At 51.8% G+C, this 26,408-nt stretch overlaps 1 protein-coding gene across 1 annotated transcript; it reads left to right on the top strand.

The window, feature by feature from the left end:
* Nucleotides 1-266: 266 nt before the first annotated feature.
* Nucleotides 267-14,774, top strand: SPMAP2 (sperm microtubule associated protein 2). The gene is made up of 9 exons (XM_063109943.1): nucleotides 267-360; nucleotides 2,975-3,218; nucleotides 4,768-4,881; nucleotides 5,178-5,249; nucleotides 5,665-5,726; nucleotides 6,383-6,452; nucleotides 7,700-7,817; nucleotides 10,362-10,521; nucleotides 14,536-14,774. Exons 1-9 carry the CDS (start codon nucleotides 267-269, stop codon nucleotides 14,772-14,774), a joined length of 1,173 nt encoding a protein of 390 aa, XP_062966013.1.
* Nucleotides 14,775-26,408: the final 11,634 nt, after the last annotated feature.

Below are 26,408 nucleotides of genomic sequence, written 5' to 3'. Positions count from 1 at the left end.
CTGGCCGGGACCCACGAATGCTGAGAATGGGGCAGGTGCTGTGTTTCAGTTTTGTATCACTGCATGACAGACAGCCTCAAGTGAGTGGCTTAAAATAACGATGGTCTCTTATTTCTCATGATTCTGCATTCTGGGCTGGACTCAGCTGGGCAGTACTGTCCACGGAGCATCTGTTGGAGCTGAGTGTCCAGAATGCCTTCTTCCTGCAAACGTCTAGGCCCTCAGTAGGGATGGCCAGAGTCTGGCTGCTTGGGCTTCCTCACAGCATGGCGGCCTCCGAGTATCAGACTTCATCCATGGTGACAGCTGCCATGTGGCAGGAAGTGGAAGTCCTGGAACATTGCCTCTGCCAGCTCATAGGTTAAAGCCATCCCCACCCAGATTCAAGGGAGGAGCAGACAGTGTTTGTCAGGTGTTAAAATTTACCAAATGAATGGATGTGCAATGTGGCCTCATTACCGTCTTTGTCATTATTGTCTCTGATTATTCATGACTCAAGTGTCTGTTCATGTTTTCCAGACAACCTCCCCCCTGCCCCCCTGTGAAATCTCTTCTGTCCTTTTGACTATTTTTCACTTGATTTATCTTTTTTATTTTTATTTTTTCACTATTTACAGGAGTTATTTATTGTGGCTACTAATTAGCTATGCATGTGACAAATATCCTCTTTCAATTTGTGGCTGGTTTTCCATTTTATTAAGGTGTGTTGATACTCAGACGTGCTTAAATTCAATATGGTTGAGGGCTGGCCGGTCAGCTCAGTTGGTTGGAGCATGGTGTTATAACACCAAGGTCAAGTCCTGTACCAGACAGCCACCAAAAATCAAACCGAAACAAAAGTTTGATATGGTTGAATTTATTGGTCATGTGTGGTTAGTACTTTATATGCCTCATTAAAAAAAATCCTTCTCTACCCCAAGGGCAGAAAGGTGGTCACCTTAACATTTTCTGTAAATTTTAAAGTTTTGTGTTGGTGTTGGAGTTCAAATCCTGAATCCACTTAGAGTTGATTTTTGTGTGTGGTATGAGATAGGTGTGGTAGGAAGAACTACACCCCCCGAAGATGTCCACACCCTAGTCCCTGGAACCCAGGAACACAGGAACACGTCACCTTACCTGGGAAAAAAGAGTCTGCTGGTGTGTTAGGTTAATGGCCCTCTGCTCCATGGGCTCTCAGAGCACCACACACCCCCAGCCCCTTTCTGGTTCCCCTTCATTTTCTCCTGAAAGCATCATACATTCAGAAATTGCCACACTGGCTTTGGCCCCTTGACTGTGAACGTTTTTGCTTTTCTATGTGTCTGAGCAGAAACAGACCCTCCAGCTCTCCTTCTAAGGGCTGGTGGAGCTCTGCCCCAGCCACCTCTCCCTGGTCACCCATGAATGCTGCTTTAAAGACAACCAGCTGTTACTCCAACGTGCAAAGGTGCGTGGCTCAGGGGGAGCTTCTGGACCTTCCTGGAGCTCAGCGTCTGCATCCCTATTCGGGGCTGCTGACAACCCTCCCCTAGGACCGTAACGGGGATTGAGTGAGTAACAGACTGAACGAGCCCCGAGCAATGCCTGGCACCTGGTGCATGGTCAGTGCACGGTGCATGCTGGACATCGCCAGCTGCCAGACGTCACCTACGGTTAGGAGGCTCCATGGCCAGCTAATATCAGCACAGCCAGATTAAGCAACTTCCCCCCCACCTCTCCCTTTCCCTTTTCTGCTCCAGGACTGAGCAGCAAAATTCCCCTCCTGGGAAGGGGTAAACATGACCGTTATCATCAAAGGAATGTCTTGTGGGCTGCAGGAGCCGGCTTCGAGCTGGAGCGCTTTGCACTAATGTAGTAATGACACTAATTAGAAGCCTGTTCCCTGACAGACCAGGTGTTAGCACACTACAAGGGCTGCGTCACTGTGCACACCACTGATTTAGAAATTGCCCATTACTCTGCTAGAACCCTCAAAGGCTTATAACCCCCCACCACTTTCCTTTGTTTGGGGGAACGGATCTGGCTCAGTCTCCCCTCCACGTTAGCGGAATAAACTTTTTGGCTGAAATAGCGCTTGGCTCGCATCTCTCTCTCTCCCCCTGTTCTCCATCTCGCCAAACCTAACAAAGGTGAGGTAGGTTTAAGGAGCGGCCTCATTCTGAACAAAGATTTCTCACAGAGACTGCAACAGTGACAGGTTCCTCTGGTTCCAACAACGTGGAATTCATCCTATTTTGTAAAAGACACCTGCAGATCTTGGTCGGATTTAAGAGGGAAAACTAAATCAGAGTGCAAGGGGGGGGGGGTTTTACCAGACATCAGGCCACTGAAGGGAATTTCCTGAGGGTCTCCTGGATTGGACCAAGTGCTCTCAAAGACCTTTCTGCCTGGAATGCTGGTGAGGCCAAAGCATCGGGAGATGGATGGGAACTGGAGGGGGCTTTGTGTGCCGTCAACAATGAGCCTGGCCACTCACATCTCTGGATGGCCAGACCACCGAGGGTGATACTTGGTCTCCAGGGAGAGGGGCTTGGCCCTTAGGAGCTGCCTGTGCACTGGGGACAGAGCAGGACTTGGGGGTGGGTCAGGGCTGGGCAGGAGAGGGCCCTGGGCTTGGGGAGCCCAGAGACAGGAGGGACAGTCAGGTCTCATTCCTAAACTAATCCTGGGACGGGGGTGGAACCCCTGGTGAGCCATGACCAACGGGATTGACTCCTGATCCAAGCAGAAGTGGGTTCTGTCACTAAGGCGAAATGTCGGATAGAGTCGGGCCCCAGCCCTGAGCCCTGTGCCCATGTTTCCCAGGATGGTTGGCTTCTGTAGACAGTGCTGGGAGTGGAATGTGGCAGGACATTCTCCTGTTGCCACAGTAACCACAGATGCATGTGGGTGTTGAGGGAACAAGGTTGAGGGTCTGGGGAAGGGACCTGGCACATGGGGGACCACTGGCAAAGTTCGCTCAATGACCACATCTCTGAGCCTGTGGATTGGTCAGAAAGGGGGCAGGATGTTGACCCCCTCAGTCTCCAGAGCTCCGTGTACGGGAGCCAGAAGTTCAAGGACCCTAAATACCAGGACCCAGACCGTGGGGAGCTGGGATCTGAGGACCAAGATGAGGAGATTCCCCCTGAGGAGGTGGCCGGGGATGAGTTCCTGGAGCCCCAGAACCCAGAAGAGGCTCCCACCGAGTTGGAGAGGGCTCTGAAGAGAGACTCAGATGAGGGTGTTCCTGAAATGAGGTTCGCAGTGGGGACATGGGACCTGCCCAGGCCTGGGTGGGGCGGGGACTCAGGCAGCGGCCCAGGGGGACAGCAGCAGTGCCCACGCCCACCTCAGGCCCCTGTGAGGGTCCCTAGATGTGGGGAAAGGGTTTTTGCATTGGCCATAGGTGCGGCTGCTGCTGGGGTCCCTGTAGGCTAGTGCAGGTGTGTGAAGGGCTGAGATGGGGCCGGCACCGCTCACTGGCCTTTGAAGCAAAAGTTGGCGAACACAGCCCTATCCAGGTGGCAGGAGGTGGAGTAAAAAGCACTGATTTTTTTTTTTTTCTTTTTAAAAGATGACCGGTAAGGGGATCTTAACCCTTGACTTGGTGTGGTCAGCACCACGCTCACCCAGTGAGCGAACCGGCCATCCGTATATGGGATCCGAACCCGGGGCCTTGGTGTTATTAGCACCGCACTCTCCCGAGTGAGCCACGGGCCGGCCCCCAAAAGCACTGATTTTGGAGTCGAACACACTGAGTTCAGATGTCAGAGCCGAGAGGTTATGAGTGGGTGGCCCTCAAGTCAGACAGAGAGAAAAAGAAATTGGGAAAATTCTTGCAGCTCTAAAGTTGAAACCATTCCAAGCATCGCAATGGCAAGAACTTTTAAAAATGGGGAGGAGAAACATGTATTGGGTGAACGTGTAATTTGGTGAATTGAGCCTTTGAGGGGAGTGATTTTTGCAAGTGTCCCCTGTAAAGGCAAACACTCCTGCTGGGCCTGTGCGCCTGCCGGTCCCAGATGAGGAGCCTCCCTCCTTTGCTTCCTTCACTGGGTGATTCCGGCTGCACACGACACACAGGGGTGGGTGAGGCAGGAGTGGGGCTGGGGACTCACTCCCCTCTGCCCCTCTTTCCACTGGTGCCGTCTCTCAGGCTGTGGAGGGACATCTGCCTCCCGTGCGCAAAGCAGCGTGCTGGCGTGAGAGACAACAAGCCTATGAGCAAAGACGTGATGTGGCAGGTGGGGCAGAGAGTGCATGCCAGGCAGAAAGCAGAGCAGGAGCGGGGGGCTTCAGGGAGGACACTAGAGACATGCTGAGTGAAGTAGAGTGACAGGCAGGTGTCTTAGCGTTTCTCATTCTGTTCATGTCATCGTCTGGGGTCCCCCTGTCTCCCACAGCCTACAAGCTTCCTGGGAGATGGGAGTTGCTCTCTTTTAGGTTGGTGTGCTCTCTGGGGCCTGGCACACAGTAGGTCCCCGATAAATGTTTGGGAAATGAGTAAATGTTACCTTCTGTAATCATTGCAGCAACCCCATGGGTAGGAGCTAGTCCCATCTCCACTTCAAAGAGGGGAGAACAGGCTTGGAAAGCCAGGTGACCTGGCCAGGGTCACACACCAGAGAAGCACATGCCTTTATGATGACAAAATTCTCCCCCGGGAGACTCATAGAGGGAGAGGAGAGTCCCATGGGTGGGTAAGAGCAGAGGAAAGGTGCTTGGGCAAGACTGATGCTTCTCCAGACTCCAAAACATGTTGGGGTGGAAAAGCACCTCCAACCCCAACATCAAATTCTCCCAAAGCCGGCTGTCCATCACCCAGAAGTTCCCAGGCACCTCTGCGCCCAAAGGGAGGAAGAGGAGGCGGCTCCTCGAGCTGGCAAAACCCAAGACCAACTGGCAAGTCTTGATAGACAGGTGAGGACATGTCGGCTGGGGCTGTGTGGAGGTGGGGCTGAGCTCCCAGTGGTTCCCACCTCATTCTTCCCGGGGCCCCTCTCCCATCTGTAGCCACGTCCAATAAAGCTGGGGCAGGTGGAGTTGAGGCTGTTGAGGAGGCTGCTGAGGGAGATGTGAAGTCAGGGAACCAGTGGTGGGGACCTGGGGAACGGTGGCCCTTGGTGGATCTCTGGGTGGTGGCCATGAGAAAGGAGTTTGGGAGTGAGTGGGAGGCCCAGAGCAAAAGGCAGGGGCTGGAGCCCGTCTCATCTCAGGACGGGATGCCGTTGTAAGGGCTATGCCTGGATCTCCCCCTGCAAGACGAGCTTACACTTCTGTCTCTACTGGTGAGTCGGCGTCTCCCGGCTCCTCCCTCCACCTCCTGCCCACGTGGGGGATGTGCCAGCTTCCAGGGGCCTCTTTCCCAGAGCCAGTCTTCTCTCCAGGGTTGAGGATCAGGGAGGGAAGGGCTGTAGATGGGGGCCCTTTTCCCCGAGGTCATTCCTGACTCTACCCTTTTGCTCCAAGCAGCTGTGCAGTGGGCCTGCTCCCTGTGGGTGGCCCTGGGCCCTCTTCCTGGTGCTGCTTTTCCCTCCAGCCATGCTCAGATAACTCCCGTGTCCTGCGGACTTAGACTCGCCTCCTTGCATGGCCCTCTCCCCACATCGGAGCTGCTTTCCTGGGCCCTGTGCTTGAGTTCGGGGCAAGGCACACAGCCCAGGCCTGTGCAGCCCTGTGCCCTGAGCTGCTGCTGTCTTCCAGGCCCTCCATATACTGGACTGAGCGGTTCCTCGAGGACCCCTGCCTCACTGTCACGGTGCCTGGTATGTGGGCCTGCCACCCGCCCCAGGGAGGCCTCTGTTGGCCCCACTCCCTCCAGAGACCCTGCGATTCTCCTCCCATCTCCCAGGGTCTCCTCTCTGGACTGTGTCCCCTGATGGGCCTGAGCCCACTGGAGACAGTTCTGGGGTTGAGGGGTACAGGAAGAACTCTCCAGGGAGTCCAAACAGGGGCCGGTAGTTAGTCTATAAAGAGACCCGCTCCTTCCCTCCATGATGGTTTCCACACTTTCGTGAGAGCCGTGGATCCCTTCAAACACAACCTTTCAAGAAAGTCCGTTGTGGAAGGGAAGTAACAGTGCATCGAGTCTCCAGAAACTCTAGGCCGGTGCTAACTTCAGGCCAAAATCCATACTGGGCCCTGCTGAGGAGCTGGGGCCTGAGCCCCCATCCAGCCCTGCCATCCCCATCCTGTGTGCTCCTGATCCCATGTCCCTGAAACAGGGACATCAGAAGGCACCCCTCTGCAGGGTGTCTGGTTGTCTGGTGCCTGCCATCTGCACCCCAGTCCTCAAACTGTGCCTCCTGCCCCAGCCCGTGGACAGCTGAATCCTGCATGCAGAAAACCCCTGGGGGTGGGCAGTTGTCTTAGTTGGGGCTCCCCAACTCGCTCTGACTGGGCTGCTTCCTGTTCTGCACAGTGGTGTCCCCCCGGGTGGAGGAACTGTCTCGGCCCAAGAGGTTCTACTCAGAGTATTACAACAGCAACAGGTTAGGGAAGGAGGGTGAGGTGGGGCACTCCGAAGGCAGAGGTTGGCAGAAGACCTCTTTTCCTTCCCCTGAAGGGCATGGCATGGGGGGTGTCCAGGCCTCGGGCTGCAGACCCTGAGCTCAAGATGGGCTTTTCCACTTCCCAACTGGTGCATGGTTGTGGAGCTCACACACCAAAGGCGCTTAGCCCAGTGCCAGCCATGGTGAGCGCTCAGCTGTCATTATCGCCATCATGACTGCATTCTGTTGACTCTCCAAAGGCAGAAACTGTAAGACACATTAGTTTTATATGTACGCGGTTCTTTCTCACCACTTAGAACCTCCGTGCTTGTTAAAAGTGGACTTCAGAGTGACTTAGACACAAATTTTAATTACCCGCTTATATGCATACATGTAAAAGAAACATGGCTGGAATGAATAGCCGGAGTGCCTTCGACTGTTTGGATTGCTGTCGATCAGAGACGCTGATGGGTGATCTTCCACACACTGTGTTCCCGCCTATATTCATACACATCAACTGTCTGTTTTAACACTGACTCACTCTGTTGTCCGAAGACAAATTAAACTGCAATGAAACTTATCACCTGTAGAACCAACAAGGCACATAACTCGATGGAAATGATTTCAGTGTGAACAGCCACGTCTGAGCGCACACAGGCCAGGACAACCACGGAACTTCCGCCATGTGGCTGAAAGCTTCTATGAGCTGCATTCCAACCTCAGACATGTTAACATGTAGAGAGCCTGCCTTAGAATCAAGAACTTGCTGCATTATTTCTGGGGCAGAGGCATAGCTAAGACCGGATTTTAGGAGGCAGGGGCCCAGCAGGCTCAGTCACAGTTCTCCCCGCAGCTTTTCCTGGTAACCACTGGGCGAACACTGTTGTGCCTTGGGCCCAAGTCCTCACCCCAGGCTCCTGATGATGGGGGTGTGGGGAGAGGGTCCTGGGGGGAGCTGTCACCACAGGGGGGAAATGGAGAGGACTGGACCTGAGGATGGCCACCACACACTGAGCTGGGACGCCTTTGGGAGAGGGTAGCTCTGTCCTTGACAACTCAGGAGGGCTTCTCTTGGGGATTCTTTATGAATCTGTTCTTGGAGGTGTTTTCAAAACTCCACTTTCCCCAGATTCTCCCTGATCCCCAGAAACAGAGATGCTGCTGTCAAAGAGAGGACACACACATACACAGAAGCACACAGACACATTGTCCCAGCTGAGCTGCTCTAAAACGTGCACGTTCCATAGGACTACTCCCATCTGGCCCATTCCTCGGTCCACCTTGGAGTACCAAGCGTCTAATCGCCTAAAGGAACTGGCCACCCCGAAGGTCCGGAATAACATTTGGAGCATAAACATGTCTGAGGTAGGTGCCTTGCGCTGCTCTGAAACTCACCTCTCCTCCCCAAGTGGCTTGCCTTGGGGCCATTGTGACAAGTATGTAGTAGTTTCTCATTGTGGGTCTAGTTTGTTTTTCCCTAATTGTATATTGATGCATCTTTTCATGTGGTTGTTTACCAGACCCCACTTTTTAAACATTTTAAAGCAAGCTGGCTGGTTAGCTCAATGGATCGAGCGTGGTGCTGATAACACCAAGTTCTGGGTTTTGATCCCTGTACCAGCCAGCCAAACAAACTAAAAAGTAAATAAAAGTTTTAAAGTAAATCCAGATGTCATACCATTTCTTTCGTCCACGCTTCAGTACATACTTCTAACCAACAAGGGAATCTAAAAACACAGTCACAATAACAATGACCACACCACAATATCAACAGTGATTCCTAACCTCAGTCCATGTTCTGTCTTCCCATCTGTCTGAAAGGCGGCCTCTTACGGTTGGTTTGGCTGAATTAGGATAGAAACAAGGACACTGTCCTTGCAGGCTCTCTCTGCCCTCTGCCTTCGCAGCCCTCACCTGGAGGTGCTCTGCTGCTCTCCTGGCTTCCTGCCGAGCCTTTCCGGTGCAGCCTTCAAACTGGTTGCTGACACCCTCCCTCCTGTGCAACAAGACCCTCTATGGGTTCCCCCCACCCCGATGTTCCCACTTTAATGAAATGCAGACCCCTCACCAAGCCCCCAGGCCTTTGCACATGCAGTCCCCTCTGCCTAGGACATCTTTCCCATCTACAGCTAATCATCTGTACTCAGGACTCAGCCCTTCCCAGCCCAGTCCCCCCATTAGAGCCCCATCTCCAGACTCTGACACTCTCGCGTGGTCCTTTGCTCCCTCCCAGCCCTCTCACACGGTCCGTGGGCTGACTGCTGCATCTCCTCCTGGCCTGTAAGCTCCCTGAGGGCAGGGGCTGCTGCTTTCTTGCTCATGATGGCGTTTCCAGAGCTTGCCTTGCCCTGGACAGGGCACAGAGTGGAACCCAGGAAAGGGCAGTCAGATGAATGCGTGGATGAGAGCGTGCTGGCCGTCCTCCTGTCCAGACTGGGAGCCCCTCGAAGGTGGGACTGAAATCCAGCTTTCCCCATCTCAGCAGCCAGACCCGGGCTGTGAATGGGCAGGAAGATGGAAGACGGGAGGGAAAGGACTGTCGAGTGGGGGGTTAGAATGAGAACACCCGGTTGTCTGCTGAGAGTGGTGTATGATTTTCAAGGAGGGTAATTTCAGGAGGAAAGGTCCCGAAATCTCACAGTGACCCTGGGAGGTCATTCGTTCCATCCTCTGCCTCTGAGCAGGCTCCTGCCAAAGTCACACGCACACTGACACAATCACAAAACCCCCCAGACCGAACAAACGTGAACACTTTGGCAGGTTTGCTCCCTTTTCAGGAAGGAAGCTGTCCAACCATCGCCCGCCATGCCTCCCTCCCTGCCCAGAGGCATCAGGAAAGCCCAGTGAGTCTTCCAGCACCAAAGAATAAGTTGAGGGATGAGCCAGAGGCATGTGGAACGTTGTTCCACCCACTCTCGTTGTTTTGCGGGTAGATTGTTTGCACACGTGTGAGGCCAAGGTTAAAGCAGGTGCACGTGAGGGGTGGGAGCCGTGGGCCGCAGGGGGCAGCGGGTCTGGCAGGGGAGGCAAAGTGAGCAGCCGTGGCCGCACAGCGCTGCGGGCGTGCTGTCTCTGAGTAGGCTCGCGCGGAGCATCGAAGAACATGGTTTTGGATGAGTGTGGATCTTCTGGGAAATGCTGAGAATTTGTTTTTGGCACAAACATGTCAGGTTTTCCAGAGAAAAGTCTGCCAGGGTCTTGCCACCATGACCAGCTTGGCCTCACTTCCATCGTTTTTATACTTTACACAAACAGGCCCTTCAACCTTAATCTTAGTGTTTTGTGTTTTTAATGCACGTAAACGGCATCTTCCCCTTCCTTGTTTTCCCTCATTATTTATTTGCTAGAGAAATCCATGCTGACTTTTTCATTTTTGCCAAATTTGTGGGCATGGAGTGATATTTTCTTGTTTTAATCTACATTTTCCTAGGGCTGGCCGGTTCTCTGTGTGGTTAGAGTGTGGTAGTGATAACACCAAGGTCCAGGGGTCCTGGAGTGGGCCAGCTGCCAAAACATAAAAATTTTTAAAAAATTTGCATTTCCCTAGTCCACACAGAGCATTACTGACCATTTAGGTTTGCTTCACTATATCATTTGCCCAGTTCCCTATTGATTTTTTGGGTTATTGATTTGGAAGAGCTCTTTACATATGATAGCGACTAATCCTTTGCAGAACACATTACAAACTAGCCTTTTCCCTGTTGGTTTCTTGTCTTTTATGTATTTACTTATTTTCAGCTGGCTGGTATGGGGCTGTGAACCCTTGACCTTGGAGTTATAACACCATGCACTAACCAGCTGAGATAACCAGCTAGGCCTCTTGTCTCAGTGTTGCTTAGGGGTTTTTTTTAGCTCTGGCCCATGAGGAACCATGGCTGTCTCACTGCCTCCCTTTACTTCTGTTTCCAGGTGTCCCAGGTGTCCAGGGCAGCCAAGATGGCAGTCCCCAGCCCACGGATCCTCCGGCTGGCAAAGCCCAGGGCCCCAGCCACCCTGACGGAAGAGTGGGACCCCATGCCGAAACCTAAGCCACATGTGTCAGACTACAACCGCCTCCTGCACTTGGCCAGTAGGTGGACCCCCTGGGCACATTTTGGTGACCTGTGTCCTTTCCCCCTGCATGTGGGGGTGCGGTGGGCATCACAAGACTTGGATGTGAGGCCTGATTCTGCCAGATTCGTGCTTCCTTCTTCTGTCATCTCCTCTGTAAACTAAAAACCAGTTGTCCAAATCCCAGTGGACGACTCACACCTCGGCCTGTGCAGAGGGGACCTTTCCCCAGGGTGTGTGGTCCCGAAACAGAGGGTGCTGTCTGAGTGGGTCTCCTAGCAGGGAAAGCGGGTCCGGAAGAGACAGTTGGGACACAGGGGCTGGAGAGCCAAGTGGAGGTGGCTCTCAAGGGTGGCGTGAAGGGGCTGGTGGCCTCATTCCTTTCCTGTTCCTTAAAACAAGTGAAGCCGTCCGGTGAACTAAGTGGTTAGAGAGCGGTGCTGGTAACACCGAGGTCCAGGGTTCGCTCCTGCACCAGGCAGCCTCCAAAAAACGCACAAAAAACAAATTAAACACCCATTTCTCCCAATGTCAAAAGTATGTGTACTAAGCATAGAGATGTGGAAAGTGCTGAAAAACATTAAGAAGAAAGTAAGTCTCAGAGACGTGCTCATGCTCGAACTCCGGGCACTCTGCCAGGAGTCCCAAGTGTCCCACCCCCGCACCCACATCCGACCTGATGGGCAATCCTGCGAGAACACTGGAACCCTCTGCAGCCCCCACTGCTGGCCCTGTCGTCTGCCCCGGTTCCCGGCCGCCCTCACCCAGCCATTTCCCACGTGGCAGCCAGAGGGTCTTGACACACGTCCGTGGATCCATCCCTTCTCTTCTCACAACCCTCCCAGCACCCCGCCTCTCTCACTGCACCCCACAGGGCCCTTGTGGTCTGTCCCGGCCCCCTCAAGCCCACTGGCTGGTCCCTCTACCTGGAATGCGGGTCCCTGCACACCCCACTTGGGGAGGCCCTTCTGAGTGCCTAAGTTCACCCCACAACCTGTGCCCCCCCCGGGCACCGCTGAGCCCCCCATGCTGTTCTGCTCACTGTGTTTCCATTGCACCATCGTCCCTTAATATACCCAGCTTACGTGCTCATGTGCCTGTTCACGGCAGGTGTTCTGTTAGCAGCCAGCCCAGAGGTCGCAGGCATTTTCACCATTTATCCCCCGCTCTGGGCACGTAATTGCCAGAGAGGTCAACTGGCGATGCAGGTTTACTATTCACTGTCATTCTCCCAGCTTCCTCTTTCCAGGTTTTTTTTTCTTTTTTTCTTTTTTGTTATTGATTTGGGGCCACTCTTTATATAAGATGGTTACTAACCCTTTGTTGAGCACATTCCAAAACAACTTCTCAGTCTGTGTGTGCTTTACCATTGCTGATGGGGCCTTTTGTTTACTCATTCATTCATTCATCCCTTAACATTTGCTAGGTGAATGGACACCCAAATACACATGCACCACCTTAGAGCCTCCTGTGTCTCTCTCTCACCACAAACGCAAATGTCACGAGTATACATATTTACACATCTGTCTATACACACCTGTGTATGCAGGCTTCACATGTACATACAAATACACATCCGTGTTTGCGTGTGTGAGAGTGGAGTACAGGTGTGTCTTCTACTTTTTTTTGGTAACCATTATTTTTAAAAAGTGAAACGAAGGCCTGGCCAGTTAGCTCAGTTGGTTAGAACATGGTGTTGTAACACCGAGCTCAGGGGTTCAGGTCTCCACACCGACTAGCAACCAAAGAAAACAGTGAGGCAGGTGAGAACTGAAGCCTGTACACACCGACTAGCAACCAAAGAAAACAGTGAGGCAGGTGAGAACTGAAGCCTGTACACACCGACTAGCAACCAAGGAAAACAGTGAGGCAGGTGAGAACTGAAGCCTGTACACACCGACTAGCAACCAAAGAGAACAGTGAGGCAGGTGAGAACTGAAGCCTGTACACACCGACTAGCAACCAAAGAAAACAGTGAGGCAGGTGAGAACTGAAGCCTGTACACACCGACTAGCAACCAAAGAAAACAGTGAGGCAGGTGAGAACTGAAGCCTGTACACACCGACTAGCAATCAAGGAAAACAGTGAGGCAGGTGAGAACTGAAGCCTGTACACACCGACTAGCAACCAAAGAAAACAGTGAGGCAGGTGAGAACTGAAGCCTGTACACACCGACTAGCAACCAAAGAAAACAGTGAGGCAGGTGAGAACTGAAGCCTGTACACACCGACTAGCAACCAAGGAAAACAGTGAGGCAGGTGAGAACTGAAGCCTGTACACACCGACTAGCAACCAAAGAAAACAGTGAGGCAGGTGAGAACTGAAGCCTGTACACACCGACTAGCAACCAAGGAAAACAGTGAGGCAGGTGAGAACTGAAGCCTGTACACACCGACTAGCAATCAAGGAGAACAGTGAGGCAGGTGAGAACTGAAGCCTGTACACACCGACTAGCAACCAAGGAAAACAGTGAGGCAGGTGAGAACTGAAGCCTGTACACACCGACTAGCAACCAAGGAAAACAGTGAGGCAGGTGAGAACTGAAGCCTGTACACACCGACTAGCAACCAAAGAGAACAGTGAGGCAGGTGAGAACTGAAGCCTGTACACACCGACTAGCAACCAAGGAAAACAGTGAGGCAGGTGAGAACTGAAGCCTGTACGAACCAGCTCGTGACAGTGCTGTTCCTCAGCGTGTGCTCATGCACATGCTCTGTGGACTTCACCATTAAGTTGTGACCAACAGAGTTTAAAAGCCCAGATGCTCCAGCGATGGAAATGCTCCTACAGTCCCGCAGAAGAGTTCACACAAGGCTGGGCGTGGGGTGTGGTCCTCCCAGCCCCTGAGGTTTCGCACCTCTCTCTACGCAAGGACATCTGCCCAGCAGGGCCACTGTCCAGCGGACGTCCTGACCCTGTGTGTGCCATGTGGGGTTCTACCTGCCCAGTGGGAGGGGCTCCCCAGAGCCAAGGCTTATCTGCCAGGAGAGGGTGGCCTTGTCCATTGCACAGAGGGGTTTGGAAAGGAGGCTGCACCTCCCCCCAGAACTGAAGACCGGAAGCCCCCAGAGACTGGAGGTGAGGGCAGCTCGTCTGCTAAGGCAGGCCAGGGGCTGCCTCCCTTCCTGGCCTCCAGGCAGGCAGAACCATGGCTCTCTCTGTAAAGGAAGGGCTGGGAGAGATGATGAGGAGGGGGCTGTGCAGGAGGGGAGTCAATGACAGCCGAAGGGACAGCCACCAGGTGAGCACAGTGGGGACACCAGCCAGGGGAGGAGACCCCCTTGCACTCCCCAACCACCATGACATCAGCAGGAGGAGGGGCATAGGGAAGGGCAGACCAAGCCCCCTCCTCACCCTGGCCATCAGGGCCACCTGGGTTGGTGGCAAAGTGGGGGCACCTGAGCTCCCTTGGCTGACCCCTGAGTCCCCCTTCCTGGGACCTGTGGCCATTTGAAATCTTTTTTCTTTATGCCTCACCCTTTTATAATACTGCATTCTGACCAAATGAGCTAACTGGCCAGAAAATAATCTTTCTTTTTTTGGTGGCTGGAAGGTACAGGGATCCAAACCCTTGACCTTGGTGTTACAATCCACCCTTTTAAAGTGTACATTTCAATGGTTTTTTGCATATTCACAGAGTTGTGCAACCATGACCTCTAGGTAGTTCCAGAATATTCCATCACCCCCAAAAGAAGCTCTGTTCCCATCAGCAGTCACTCCCATCCCCTCCCCCAGCCTGCGGCAACCACGAATCCACTTTCTGGCTCTGTGGCTTGGCCTGTTCTGGACATTTCATGTAAATAGAGTCACACACTGTGTGGCCTTTTGTGTCTGGCATCTGTCACTGAGCGTGACGTATTCAAGGTCCATCCACATGGCAGCGTATGTCGGAGCCTCATTCCTTTTCAAGGCTGAGTGATGTTCCCGTGTGCGGATGGACCGTGCTGTGTCTGTCCATTCTCTCTCCTGGAATGTGCCATCTCCACTGGGGAGGTTGAGCCCCAGCCCTGTCCCTCTCTCCTGCCCACTCTAGTGCCCAAGACCCTTTCGGACAAGTGCGTTCCTGACCGAGATCCCCGCTGGGAGGTGCTGGAAGTCACCAAGAAGGCGGTGGCTAGTCCCCGGATCATCTCGCTGGCCAAGCCCAAAGTGCGTGCGTGCCTCAATGAAGGCTACGACCCCTACCACGTCTCCCCAGCCTCCCTGGTGGCGCACGTGTCCCCTCGCCTCTACGAGCTCGCCACCCCCAAAAGCATCACCAAAAAAGTCTGACCTGCCAAGCCTGGCCTCTGAGACCTCGTTCCAGTAAACACCCAAGTGCATCCGAACACTGCGTGTGTGATTCCTCGGAGCTGGTTGGCCTGGGGAGGGAGCATGTGGGGGGCAGGAAGGCTGAAATAATATTGATTTTTGCATCCAACCTGCAGTTTTGTACGCCCTTTTATTTTCCAAATCACTTTCCTCGACCATCTCAAGCTCCTTTAAAGTCAGACTTCAGCCCCCTTGACTTCAGAATTTCCGAATCGCTTAAATCCAGACTTGCTTATCCAGCCACCTCCCGGGTGTCCAAAAGAACCTCCAGCTCAGCATCATGCCCGTGACAAAACCAGCTGACACATATTGCGTGACTTATTGGTCTTCACAGTGACCTGAGGATGAGGGAATGTAATTATCCCCATTTTATAGATGTGGAGACCGAGGCTCCCAGTGGTCAAGAAAAGATCCACAATTGCTGCCATGGTCTGAATGTTTGTGTCACCCCCAAAATTCACATGTTGAAATCCTCACCCCCATGGTCTTAGGAGGTGGGGCCTCTGGAAGGTGACGAGGGGTCTGGTGTCAGCACAGGTGCAGGTGTCAGCAAAGAAAGGAATGTGTGCACTCACCCAGAGAGAGGAGAGAGCAGGGACAGGAGGGCCTGGTTCCAACGTTCAGTAGGCAGAAGGATAATCCTGCCGAGGAAATGGAGGCACCTGTGGGGAGGCAGAAGGAATGCCGGAGTGGCAGAAACTCAGAAGCGGGACGCGGCCTGCAGCGTGGGTGCTGCTGAGAGGCAGAGGTGAACAAGGGCTGAACAGTCCCTGCCTGCAGCCCGCAGAGGTCACCAGGCAGTTTGGGAGGCGCTGCGGGGGCAGGTGACTGTGGGCTGGGGACAGGAAGACGGAGGGTGTAGACGATTGTTTCCAGAAGTGGGTCACAGAGAAAGTTGCAGAGGTAGATGAAGAGGAATGTGCAGTCGAGGGAAAGCTTCGTTTTTACTGAATGGAAGAGAAGAGACCCCGAGAGACAGAAGAGGGCTGAGGAGGGATTGCCGCGGCCACCCAGGGGTGGGCGGCAGGCACGGGGGACACGCCCTTTTTTGTAGGGAGAGGGCGAAAGGGCCGCAGTCACAGCTGAGCTGCGTGTTTGGTGTTTCTAACAAGCATTCTCACATTTAACACATCAGAGACAGAGTTCTCGATTATCGCCCCCAGTGCTCACACAAACTGTCCTCCCTGCACCTTGCCCGTCTCAGTAAATGTCACTACCATCTTTCATTGAGAAATAATTCACAGGCCATAAAATTCACCTCTTTAGAGTATACAATTCAGCAGTTTTCAGTGCATTCAGTTTTGCAAACATATCCCTATCTAGTTTGAAAACATTCTCATCAGCCTAAAAAGAAACCCGTCCCCATCAGCAATCACACCCCCATCCCTCCCCCAGCCCCCAGCAACCACGACTCCACTTTCTGTCTCTGTGGACTGGCCTGCTCTGGACATTTCAAGTAAATGGAGTCACACGCTGTGTGGCCATTTGTGTCTGGCGTCTGTCACTGAGTGTGACATGTTCAAGGTCCATCCACGTGGTAGCGCGTGTCAGAGCCTCGTTCCTTTTCATGGCTGTGTAATATTCCAGTGTGTGGACAGACCATGTTTTAATGATCTATTTACTGATCAGCTGATGGGTGTTCGAATTATATATTACTTTCCTAAGGCCGTCATGACAAATCATCAAAAACTGGGTGGCTTCAAACAACAGAAAGTTATTCTGTCACAGGTCTGGAGGCTTGAAGGAGAATCTTTTCCTTGTCTCCCCCACCTCCTGGTGGCTGCCGGCAGCCCTTGGTGTCCCTTGGTTGTGGCTGCATCCGTCCTCATCTCTGCCTCTATCTCCATGTGGCCTTCTCCACATGTGTGTCTGTGTCGCTGTGTCCATACAGGACACGAGTCATTAGATTCAGGGCCCACCCTAAATCCATCTTAACTTAATTACATCCACAAAGACCCTATTTCCAAATAAGGTCACATTCTGAGATTCCGGTGGACAGACATTTCTGGGAGATGCTATTCAAACCCATACAGGCTGTTCCCAGTGTTTGGTTTTTGTGAATGTCACCACCATTTTCCAGCTAACCTTTCTGGAGTCCCTGTTGTGGTCACAATAACCCAGCCAGAGAGGTCACGGCATCACCCTGTACAGCACCCAGACTGAGAAGAGCCTCACGCCTTCTTTCCCTCGCGCCCACACCTGCCCCATCAGTGCTTCCTCAAAATAACCCATTAAGCCTCTCCAAGGCCACCCCTGTGACCACATACACATGACCCTCATCTCTCTCGACCGTCCCAGTGTCCTTGAAAAGGTGGGATTATGTTCCCTGAGAAATGCTTCTGAGAGCGCAGGCTGTGCAACGCCAACCTGTTGGAGTGAGTAGGACTGAAGACGCGGTTGGGATCTAAAACCACCTGGGCTGCAGGTAAATTTATAAAAGTCACCGTTCTTTTTTTCTTAGTATGCATCTCTCCAAATTCCCTCCTTTCCTTGGTTATTTCATATTTTGAACCTTGTTGTGGGGCAAAATGACACTATTTACATGAATGTAGAGTTGTTTTCCAGCCAGCCTGAAGCTGCAGACTTGCAGACCTCGGGAAACCAAGGAAGATGTCAGTAAAGCTGTGCTGATTCCACCCCGCAGGAGGACCCTGAGGTGACAGCAAGGACAGGAGCAGAAGCCAGGCAGAGTCTCAGCGAGACTTTGCAGCTGAGACCTTGCATGACGTCCCTGCTGCTCTCGTGCCCTCCCTCCTGCCTTTCATGTCCCACGTTCCATTCCCTCGGCCCCCTTTAAAACCCCTCAGTAAACGTGAGTCTGGGAGGCGGCTTTAGTCTGGCCACTGTCCTTCAGGTTTACCGGAGAGATGGGTCAGTCCAGCATCTCTCCTCAGGTCACCAGGATTCCTGAATAAAAGCTGACGTCCACTTTCACCAACATTTGGCTTTTAGGTCGTTTGTTTCTGTTTGGGGCAAGAAGCCAGACTCGGGCTCAGTAACAAACCTTTTTCTGCCCCTCCAGTGCCAGTGGCTTGGGGTTTATTTCAGAGGTTCCCATCCACCTGGTGGACGCCAATGGCGCTCTTCTGGCTATTCCATGTTCGTGCACATCCGTACCTCTGCCTGCCGAGGCCTCTCAGCTTCAGGGCTTTATCTGCCCGAGCCTGTGTCCCGCTGTGCCACCACGCAGACATGTTGGGGAACTGACACCCCTGGGAGCAGCCCTCAGTTCAGGAAGGGGTCGGGGATCAACTCCAGCACCCTCGCCCCCAAGATGGGGTGGCTCCGAGCTGCCCAGGGGCGCTGCCCAGGGGCGCTCTCTCCTCCCATCTCCCCTGTCCCCCCCCCCAGATAAATGACTTACACTCAAATCTTTGTCTTGGGTCCTCTTCCAGGAAAATGGGAATGTCAGTGTTGGCACAGCACACTTAACACCCTGCTTCTTTCATTCTTTGCAGACCATTGGAAAAATCGTCTCTCATTTCCTCAGACCCTCTAATTCTGCCATGTGCAATTTTGTGTCCTCTTAGGAAGCTTCTGGGGTTACTAGCACAGGGTGTATGTTCTGGACTAACGAGCACAATGATCCCTGAGTTTGCTCCCGGAAGGTAGACCGTGCATCTACGAGGGAAAGGCGTGTCTGCAGATCCCCCACGAACACCTTCCAAACCCCGTTTACAAACCACAGTTGCCCGATTTCCATGTTTCTCTACGTGGAGAGAGAAACCTGCCCTCTGGTCCAGGGAGAGAGACAGGGGCTGCGACAGGTCTCCAGCACCTCCCGGCTTAGCTTCAAGGAGAAATACCAAAAGGAGTTGGGTCACATCCTCCTGCTCAGAAAGGCAGCCCTCGGGGTATGAAGTGTGGGGACAGGTCCCCTATCTCGCAGGGGACATACATAACCCTCCAGGAACCCCTCCTTTGGCCCTGAGCAAACAGCGATGCTAGAATAGTGAGCGGGACTCAGCGCTGTGCAGGGAGACCCTCGGCTCTCTTCCCCGACGCTTGGAAACATCAGAGATAAAGAGGGAAATGTGGACAGGTCTGAGGCTGGGGGCAGGGAGCCCAGGTCCGGCAGACGTGAGCAGCATATTCTTCTGTGGAGATGCTTTCCAGTGGGCTGTCCACACCCTGCACGTGGAACTACCTGACGTGCCTGCTCTCATATCAGGTGGCTGCAAATGTGTTTGAATCGTCCAAAGCCCGCTTTGGCTTTCTGACACTAAAGGGCACATGTTCCATCTTCGTTTTGAAAGATTTGGAATTTTTTTATAGTTGTTTTACATGGTTTAAGGGCCTTCGGAGTTTCAGAGTCTTTTAAAAAATACTTTATTGTTTCAGCTAAAGAACATGGTGGTGAAGAAAATCAGAGAAAAGAGCTAGTTAGGTGGTCCCACAAGTGGGGCTTTCTTTGAATCCCTTGTCGCCCACATTGAAGAGGTGGGGCTTCCTCTGGTTTGTGTTAAATAAAAATTCTAAGAGGCCATTGTTTTGGACTAAGCTTCTGCACTTGGCTCCAGCAGGCCACACTTAAAAAATAAAAATGGAGTCACCCCTGCTAATTCCACGTCACCAAACCTAAACTAATTTGTTATTTGACCTTTGGAGAAATCAGGAGAGAGAGATAACCGTCAATTTTCCAAACAGGGGCTGGCTGGTTAGCCCAGTTGGTTAGAGCACGGTGTTATAACACCTTGGTCAAAAAAAGCCACCAATAAAACAAAACAATATGAAAAACCCACTAACTTCCTAAACAGGCCAGTTCTCATCTTTAATAGGTATGATCACAAAGTTCCCTCTGTTTCAATCATCACACAGGAGACAGCCTGAGGTAACCCGATGTTAACTAGTCACTTTCCTGTCATTCTCTCCCCCCGTCCCACTTTACAAGGAAAATTACTTTGAAATGTCCAATCCATTTTTTGTTTATTTCTGCATTCTTCAGCCTTTTCTGTCTGTAAAGTCAGCGTCTTTTGCTCAGCTCACTGGAACACTTATTCCATTTTATGGAATGATGTGTTGCCCGGTTCCAGCATCTCAATAAAGCCAGTTGAGGTCTTTCACTGTTGTAATTTTGGCCTGTGACAGTGTCCAGCCTCCATGAGAGGGGTGGTTGTTTTGCCTGCCGGGCTGGAGGCCACCCCAGTGCTGTCCCCTTAGCTGTCCCTGGGGAGAACGTCAGGCCGGCTCCCCCACTGGCAGTTTGGGAGGGGCTGACCTGGCTGCGGGGTGGCAGGCGTACAGGTGTGCTCAGGCTGTTCTGGAACTCTGGCTGCAAATGTGTGATGATTGGTTTTACGTGTCCTGGAGAGGCTGTGCTTTCTGGTGAATCAAATGCTCACCTGGGTGTTGCTGGAAGCTATTCTATAGCGTGGTGAACACCTGTACTGCAGGTAAAGGAGATTGCCCTCGGTAATGTGGGTGGGCCTACCCAATCAGTCTGAAAGGCATAAGAGCAGAAACAGAGGTTTCTCTAGTTGGTAGCGATTGCCCTGTCCTAAGACATCTCACTTGGCCTGAGATTCCAGCCTGCCTCACACAATGTGGACATGCCAGCCTCCATGAGTGTGGGAGAAAATTCCTTACGTAGTCTCTCTTATATACTGTATATTCTGTTGGCTCTGTTTCTCTGGAGAACCCTGACTGATATGCAAACAGGGCCCTAGGTTTCTAATGGTATTTCTCCCTTTTAGGGATTTGGTAAGCCTGCAGCTACTGGCAGGTGGAAGAGGGAGGGAGGGAAAAAAGGTAATCCTAATGACACAGTGACATCAAGCTGCTGGATCCAGCTTTGCCTGAAGCTACCTGCCCCTAAACTTTATGACCCCTTTTGTTCTAAGTCACCTTGAGTTGGATATCTGTCACTAGCAACCACAGGTGCTCCAACCAGTGTAACTAGTGCCTTCCTCTGATAGGCACAGGCAGAGAGTCCCATGGAATGCAGAATAAGTGTTATTTTCCCATCAGCGACCCACACAGGTGATCAGCTGGCAATAAGCCAGTCTTTTCCCCAACACCACCCAACGGGTAGGTGTCCCCTGCCTCTCGGGGTGGCCGACAGGCCCTCGGCTGGCGGCAGGCACTGCCACCTACCGCCAGTAATCAGGGAGAATAACCACCTCCCGGCTCTCCATGGCTTGGCCCAGAGAATGTTATGTCTCCATGTGATGTGGTTCACGTCCAAGCTCTGCACTTTTGGGGATCTGACTGATCACTGTCCCTTGTTCTACCGAAGCTCTCCATCTCGTGGCTAAAAGAGTCAAAGCACAGTCTGGCCCAAAGGAGGGGCATTCCTTGTGTTTTAAAAATTGAGATGTAATTCACTACCACAGAACTCAGTCTTTTAAAATATCCAACTTAGTGGTTTTCAGTTTAGTTACAGAGCTGTGCAACCATCATCTCTATTTAACTCAGAACATTTCCATCGCCCCAAAAGGAAATGCCGTCCCCATCAGCAGTCGCTTCCAACCCCTCCTCCCCCAGCAACCATGAATTTACTTTCTAGAAAGCTAAACATAGTGTTAGTATATGACCCAGCAACTCCACCCCTGCTATATACCTAAGACAACTGAAAACAAACCCACACAAAAACTTGTATTATTCATAAATAGCCAAAAAGCAGAAACAGCCCAAGAGTCCATTAATGGATGAACAGATCAACACAACGTGGTCCATCTGTGAAGTGGAACATCACTCAGCCATGACAAGGAACAAGGCTCTGACACACGCTACCACGTGGATGAACCTTGAACACATCACTCTTAGTGAAAGACGCCAGGCACAAAAGGCCACATGTGTGATTCCATGAATATAGAATGTCTAGAATAGGTGTTCCTAATTTTTGCAAACCCTGCAAGGAATGAAAGTTATCTATTTCAAGCAGGGAGTGACAGGAAGTGCCTGGAGGAGTCCAAGGGTCAGCATCCCCCACATCCCGATTTCAGTTCATCATTACCTTCCACCTTGCAGCTGTGGCTCCAGTTGATTGGGCATTTCCAACTCTGCAGGCTGCAGACGACTGCACCATCTCCACCAGACGGGGAGAGTCTCTCCTGGCGAAGGGCATTCCTTCTGCCGGGCCTTGGGAAAGACTGCATTGAGCAGCCAACATGCCCTAACACCTCGCAGATCCTCTAGCAATCCCTAAAGCCACCCTGTCAGTGGCAAGTTGCAGTTTGGGTCCAGGAGAGAACAGGCATGAGGGTGGCCAGTCAATTGCTGCTGCAAAGAGCATCACCTTCCCTGTCCAGGAAGAGAGGATCTTACTCCTGCCACCCAGCCTGGTTCCATAGTTTAGAGTCTGTCCCTCACAACGTCTCCCTCGTGGGTCCAAGTTGCATGCAAGTCAGTGGGCAGGTGACTCACCCCTCTCTAGTTCCGTGCCCCAGAGTCTGAGTTTTGGGACTAGATCACCGGGCTCCTGGGCTCTGCTAGACTGATGATGAAAATCCCCAGTCCCCCTGTTCCTCCTCCTTCCCGGTACATGCCCCAGCAAGGCCACTCCGCAGCACTTCCAGTAGGAAGGGAGCTACCCCCGCCCTGAGCCTGAGCCTGCCTCATGATCGCTTTGGCAATAAGGTGTGACGGAGGTCACATGGTGCCATTTCCAAGCTCAGGCTTCAAAGTCCTGGTTTGGATTCCTCCCCTCTCTTGCAACGCCGATGCCACCAGGCAGGCCCACCTGAAGGCTCAAGGACGAGAGGCCATGTCCCAACTCAGTCCACCCTAGGCTGTCCCCCAGCCAGCACCTCTGACCATATGAGAGTCCAGCCCAGAGCACATGAGGGGCCCAAGTGGTCCTCAGCTGGCTGTGGACGACAGGACCAGGAGAACTTCTCAGCAGATTCACAAGTGATGGTAAATTCCCATGTTTCAAGCCCCTGGGGTGGGTGGGTGGGTGCTGGTTACACAGCAGCAGTGAGCTGACCCATGTGCCTGCTGACTTCCCACTGGGTTTGGCCTCAGCAGCCGCCAGAAGACGAGACGCGAGAGCCCGATGTCCTTCCCGGAGGTCATGGTTCTGCACATTGCCTTGCCTAGGTACGCTGCAGCTCTGTGCAAGCCCCTCCTGCAGCTACGGCTCTCCCTGACCCTTCAGGCTAAGTGTGGTGATGGCTCCTCAGCAGCCAGCCCCGGGAGCCCCACTGTGCCCACTGGTCCAGCTAACCCTGCACAATCGTCAGCACCCTTTCTGCTAAAGCCATCTTTTTCCTTCAACACCCTGATGGATAGGACACTTTAGGCAAAAGTGACAGACAGTGAGAAGGGACTAAACGTCTGCTCAACAGAGGAGAGAGAATGGCCCAGTCCCAGGCGGCCAGACCAGAGGATCAGAGGGCAGAAGGGACTCACCACGTTGGCTCCGACTTAATGCGGCTCCTCTCCACGTGGGGTCTCAGACAGGCCTTCATTTGTGGCCACAACATGCTGCAGCTGATCCTGATGTTGCCCCCGCCACACTCCAATCCAGGAGTGTATGAGTGCCCTGCAGCAGCTGTAACAAATCACCACAATCTAGTGGCTTAAAACAACCTCATCTTTGTATCCTACAAGTATCTGCAATTACAATGTGTAAATTAAAATTTAAAAAATATATATATGGTGCTAATACCCTGAGCGATGTAGACTAGGCTGTCACATGATAAGGACTTGGTGAGCAGGACAAGAAATCACACTTTCTTTACAAGTGTACATACATCATTCATATATTTGAAAATAAAAATGCTCTTAGCAAATAAAAAAGGCAGAAATTCTATATACCATAGCACTGGACACAATACGGTAAACTTAGAAATAAATAATAAATATAAAATTAGAGACCATAGCTGAATAGGAATTAAAAATATTCTCCTGACAACCAGCTTAGGAAAGAAATTTAGAGACAAGAGTGGAATATGTTGGGAGAAATAAATAAAATGTAGAAGAAACAAAACAACACAACATAATCTTATTCTCCCCTGGTTCTGGAAACCAGACGTTCTCAAGATAAGACTCACTGGGCTTAAAGTTAAGGTGTTGGCAGAACGGTTCCCTCTGGAGACTCCAGGGGAGGGTCCTGTCCCCTGATCTTCTCCAGCTTCTGGAGGCCGCCCACGGCCTGGGCTCGTGGCTTCTTCTTCCGTCCATTAATGATATCACTCCAACCTTGACTTCCATCACCACATCTCTGATTCTGACCATCCTGCGTCCCTTGAGATGACACTGGGATCCCCCCGGATACTCCAGGATAATCTCCCATCTCAAGACCCATAATTTATCCCATCTTTGGCCAGAAAGTCCCTTTTGCCACATAAGGGAATATATTCATAGGCCCTGGGGATTAAGATGTAGACGTCTTTGGGGGCTGTTATTCAGCCCACCACAGTGGGAAAGATATCTTCCCTCTCTCTGGACCCTGGATAAAGTCTCCTATTCCACTGGCTCTGGCTGGGCCACTCTAGAGGCAACCACGGGGTCGCAAGAGTGCCTTGTGCTGACTGGCTTAGGCCCACCCACCAACAAGTATTTTTTTCAGAGCCATGAGTCTGAGAATTCTAAATGGTTACCAGACTATAAATTCTTTGAGGAGATTATTCATTCAGTAACTTAAACAATGGGGCTTACCAGTTAGCTCAAAGCTCAGTTGGTTATAACCCTGATACCACCAAGGTCATGGGTTCGGATCCCCATACCAGCCAGCCAGCCACCAAAAAAAAAAAGTAAAGAACATTTATTGAGGACTTACAGTCATTCAGAAGGAAAGGGTTGAAAAGAAACACTTTGGTGGTCTTGCATGCTAAGATGATAACCTGCATCGTGCAGGAACAGGCTGAAGGGTGAGGAGGCCCGGGACTGGCTCCGAGCACGTGGCCACTGCTGGGCAAATGTTCCCTGAAGCTGGGAGGAAAATGACCACAGTGCCCTTGTTGGAAGAATGGTTAAAATCACTGACTTCTGCCATGTTGCTCTAGTGAGAGCGACTGGGAAGGGATGGAAAACTTCCAGAAGAGGCAGTTGTGCAGTAAAGCACCGGTGGCCAGGCGGGTGGATCATGTGGTGGGCTGGATAACAGCCCCCGAAGATTCCCAGGTCCTCATCCCTGAAACGTGCGATCACGTTCCCTTACATGGCAAAGGGACTTTGTCAATGTAGATGTGATTAAAGATCATGAGATGGGGAGATTATCCTGGATTGCCCAGATGGGTCTAATCTAATCACATGTCCTTATAAGAGTTTTGGAACTTCTGTGTTGTTCCCAGATGGTCACAGGCGGCCAGACCTTCATATATCTGCATCAACCAGTCACTGCACGTGGGCAGCCTCTTTGAAGATTTGACCTTGGATGAGGGGCTCTCTTCAGCCAACAGTAAGAGCTGGAAAGACACAGCCAGGAGCCTCCAGCCTCCCCCGCTGCTGGGGAGATCAGTGCTTGTGTGTGTGTGGGCGGGAGGGGGGCCACAGCACACACCACAGGCCACCTCCTCCAGGACCTTGTCAGGCCTCTTCTCTTTCTGGGGAACGCATACAAGGAAAGATTACATGGGTGAACTACAGCCCCCAACTCCACCACGGGTTCTCAATCTGCTCTTCTCACTACTCTAAGGGCCTTCTGTGATGCGGTGACCTAGAGCCTCATCCCAAGTGGACTCATGTGCTCAACCATTTTCCTTGAGCACTACGCTCTCATTCAAATCTCGGTGCCTTTGCTGCCGCTGTTCCCACAGCTGGGGACACCCTCTGCAGCCTGTCCTCCTCCTTTAGGTCCTCTTCCTTTTTCCGGTGGCTGGCTGGTGCAGGGATGGAACCCTGGACCGTGGTGTTATCTGCTCCATGCTCTAACCAACTGAGCTACTGACCAGCCCTGACTGCTCTTTTCTTTCTGAGTTCTATTTCTTTTACTTTTTATTTGAAAATCATTTCACACTTACAGCATAATTGCAAGAATAAGTATACTTAAAAAAAAAACCATACCTGTTCCCAGATCCAGCTATTATTATCTTGCCCTGTTTACAGTTTTCTAAACCATTTGAGAGTGAGTTGTACACATTCTGGCACATTACCTCTAAATATTTCAGTGTGAATTTTCAAATAAGAACATCTTACAGAACCACAGGAGAGTTATTGGCATCAGTAAACTTAACATGGATGCAATACTTTGATCTACATCTGAATTCCACTTTTGTCAATGGACTCGATCACGTCCCTTGTGGCACGTTGCCCTCCAATACTGGATCCAGTCTAGCATCAGGTACTGCATTTGACATGTTTGGAAAATTTCCACAAGTTTTTCTTTTCTGGCATTAACATTTTTTGAAGAATATGGTCCTTCTTTTGTTTAACAGAACATCCCTACTTTAGGCTTTGTCAGAGGTTTCCTCATAGATGGATGTAGGTTATGCATTCCTGGCCAGATTAAGTGGTATGATGTCCTTCTCAGGGAACCACATCCAGATGCCCTTCACTACTGAGTCAATTTTTGTCACCTGCTGGGCAGGTTGCTTCATTTCTCCACCGCAACTAAAAATCAGTCTATAAGGGCTGGCTGGTTAGCTCAGTTGGTTAGAGTGTGGTGTTATAATACCAAGGTCAAGGGTTCCAATCCCTAGACCGGCCAGC

The sequence above is a fragment of the Cynocephalus volans genome, chromosome 10 (genome assembly GCF_027409185.1).
Source record: "Cynocephalus volans isolate mCynVol1 chromosome 10, mCynVol1.pri, whole genome shotgun sequence".
Lineage (NCBI taxonomy): Eukaryota > Metazoa > Chordata > Mammalia > Dermoptera > Cynocephalidae > Cynocephalus > Cynocephalus volans.
The sequence above is the reverse complement of the archived record's forward strand: the minus strand, read 5'-3'. Positions and strand labels throughout refer to the sequence as shown.

Coding starts and splice junctions, on each gene's coding strand:
- SPMAP2 (XM_063109943.1), top strand. CDS start 267: ATGGCGGCCTCCGAGTATCAGACTTCATCCATGGTGACAGCTGCCATG. Junction 3,219..4,767: donor GAGGGTGTTCCTGAAATGAG/GTTCGCAGTGGG, acceptor ATTCTCCCAAAG/CCGGCTGTCCATCACCCAGA. Junction 7,818..10,361: donor GGAGCATAAACATGTCTGAG/GTAGGTGCCTTG, acceptor TTCTGTTTCCAG/GTGTCCCAGGTGTCCAGGGC.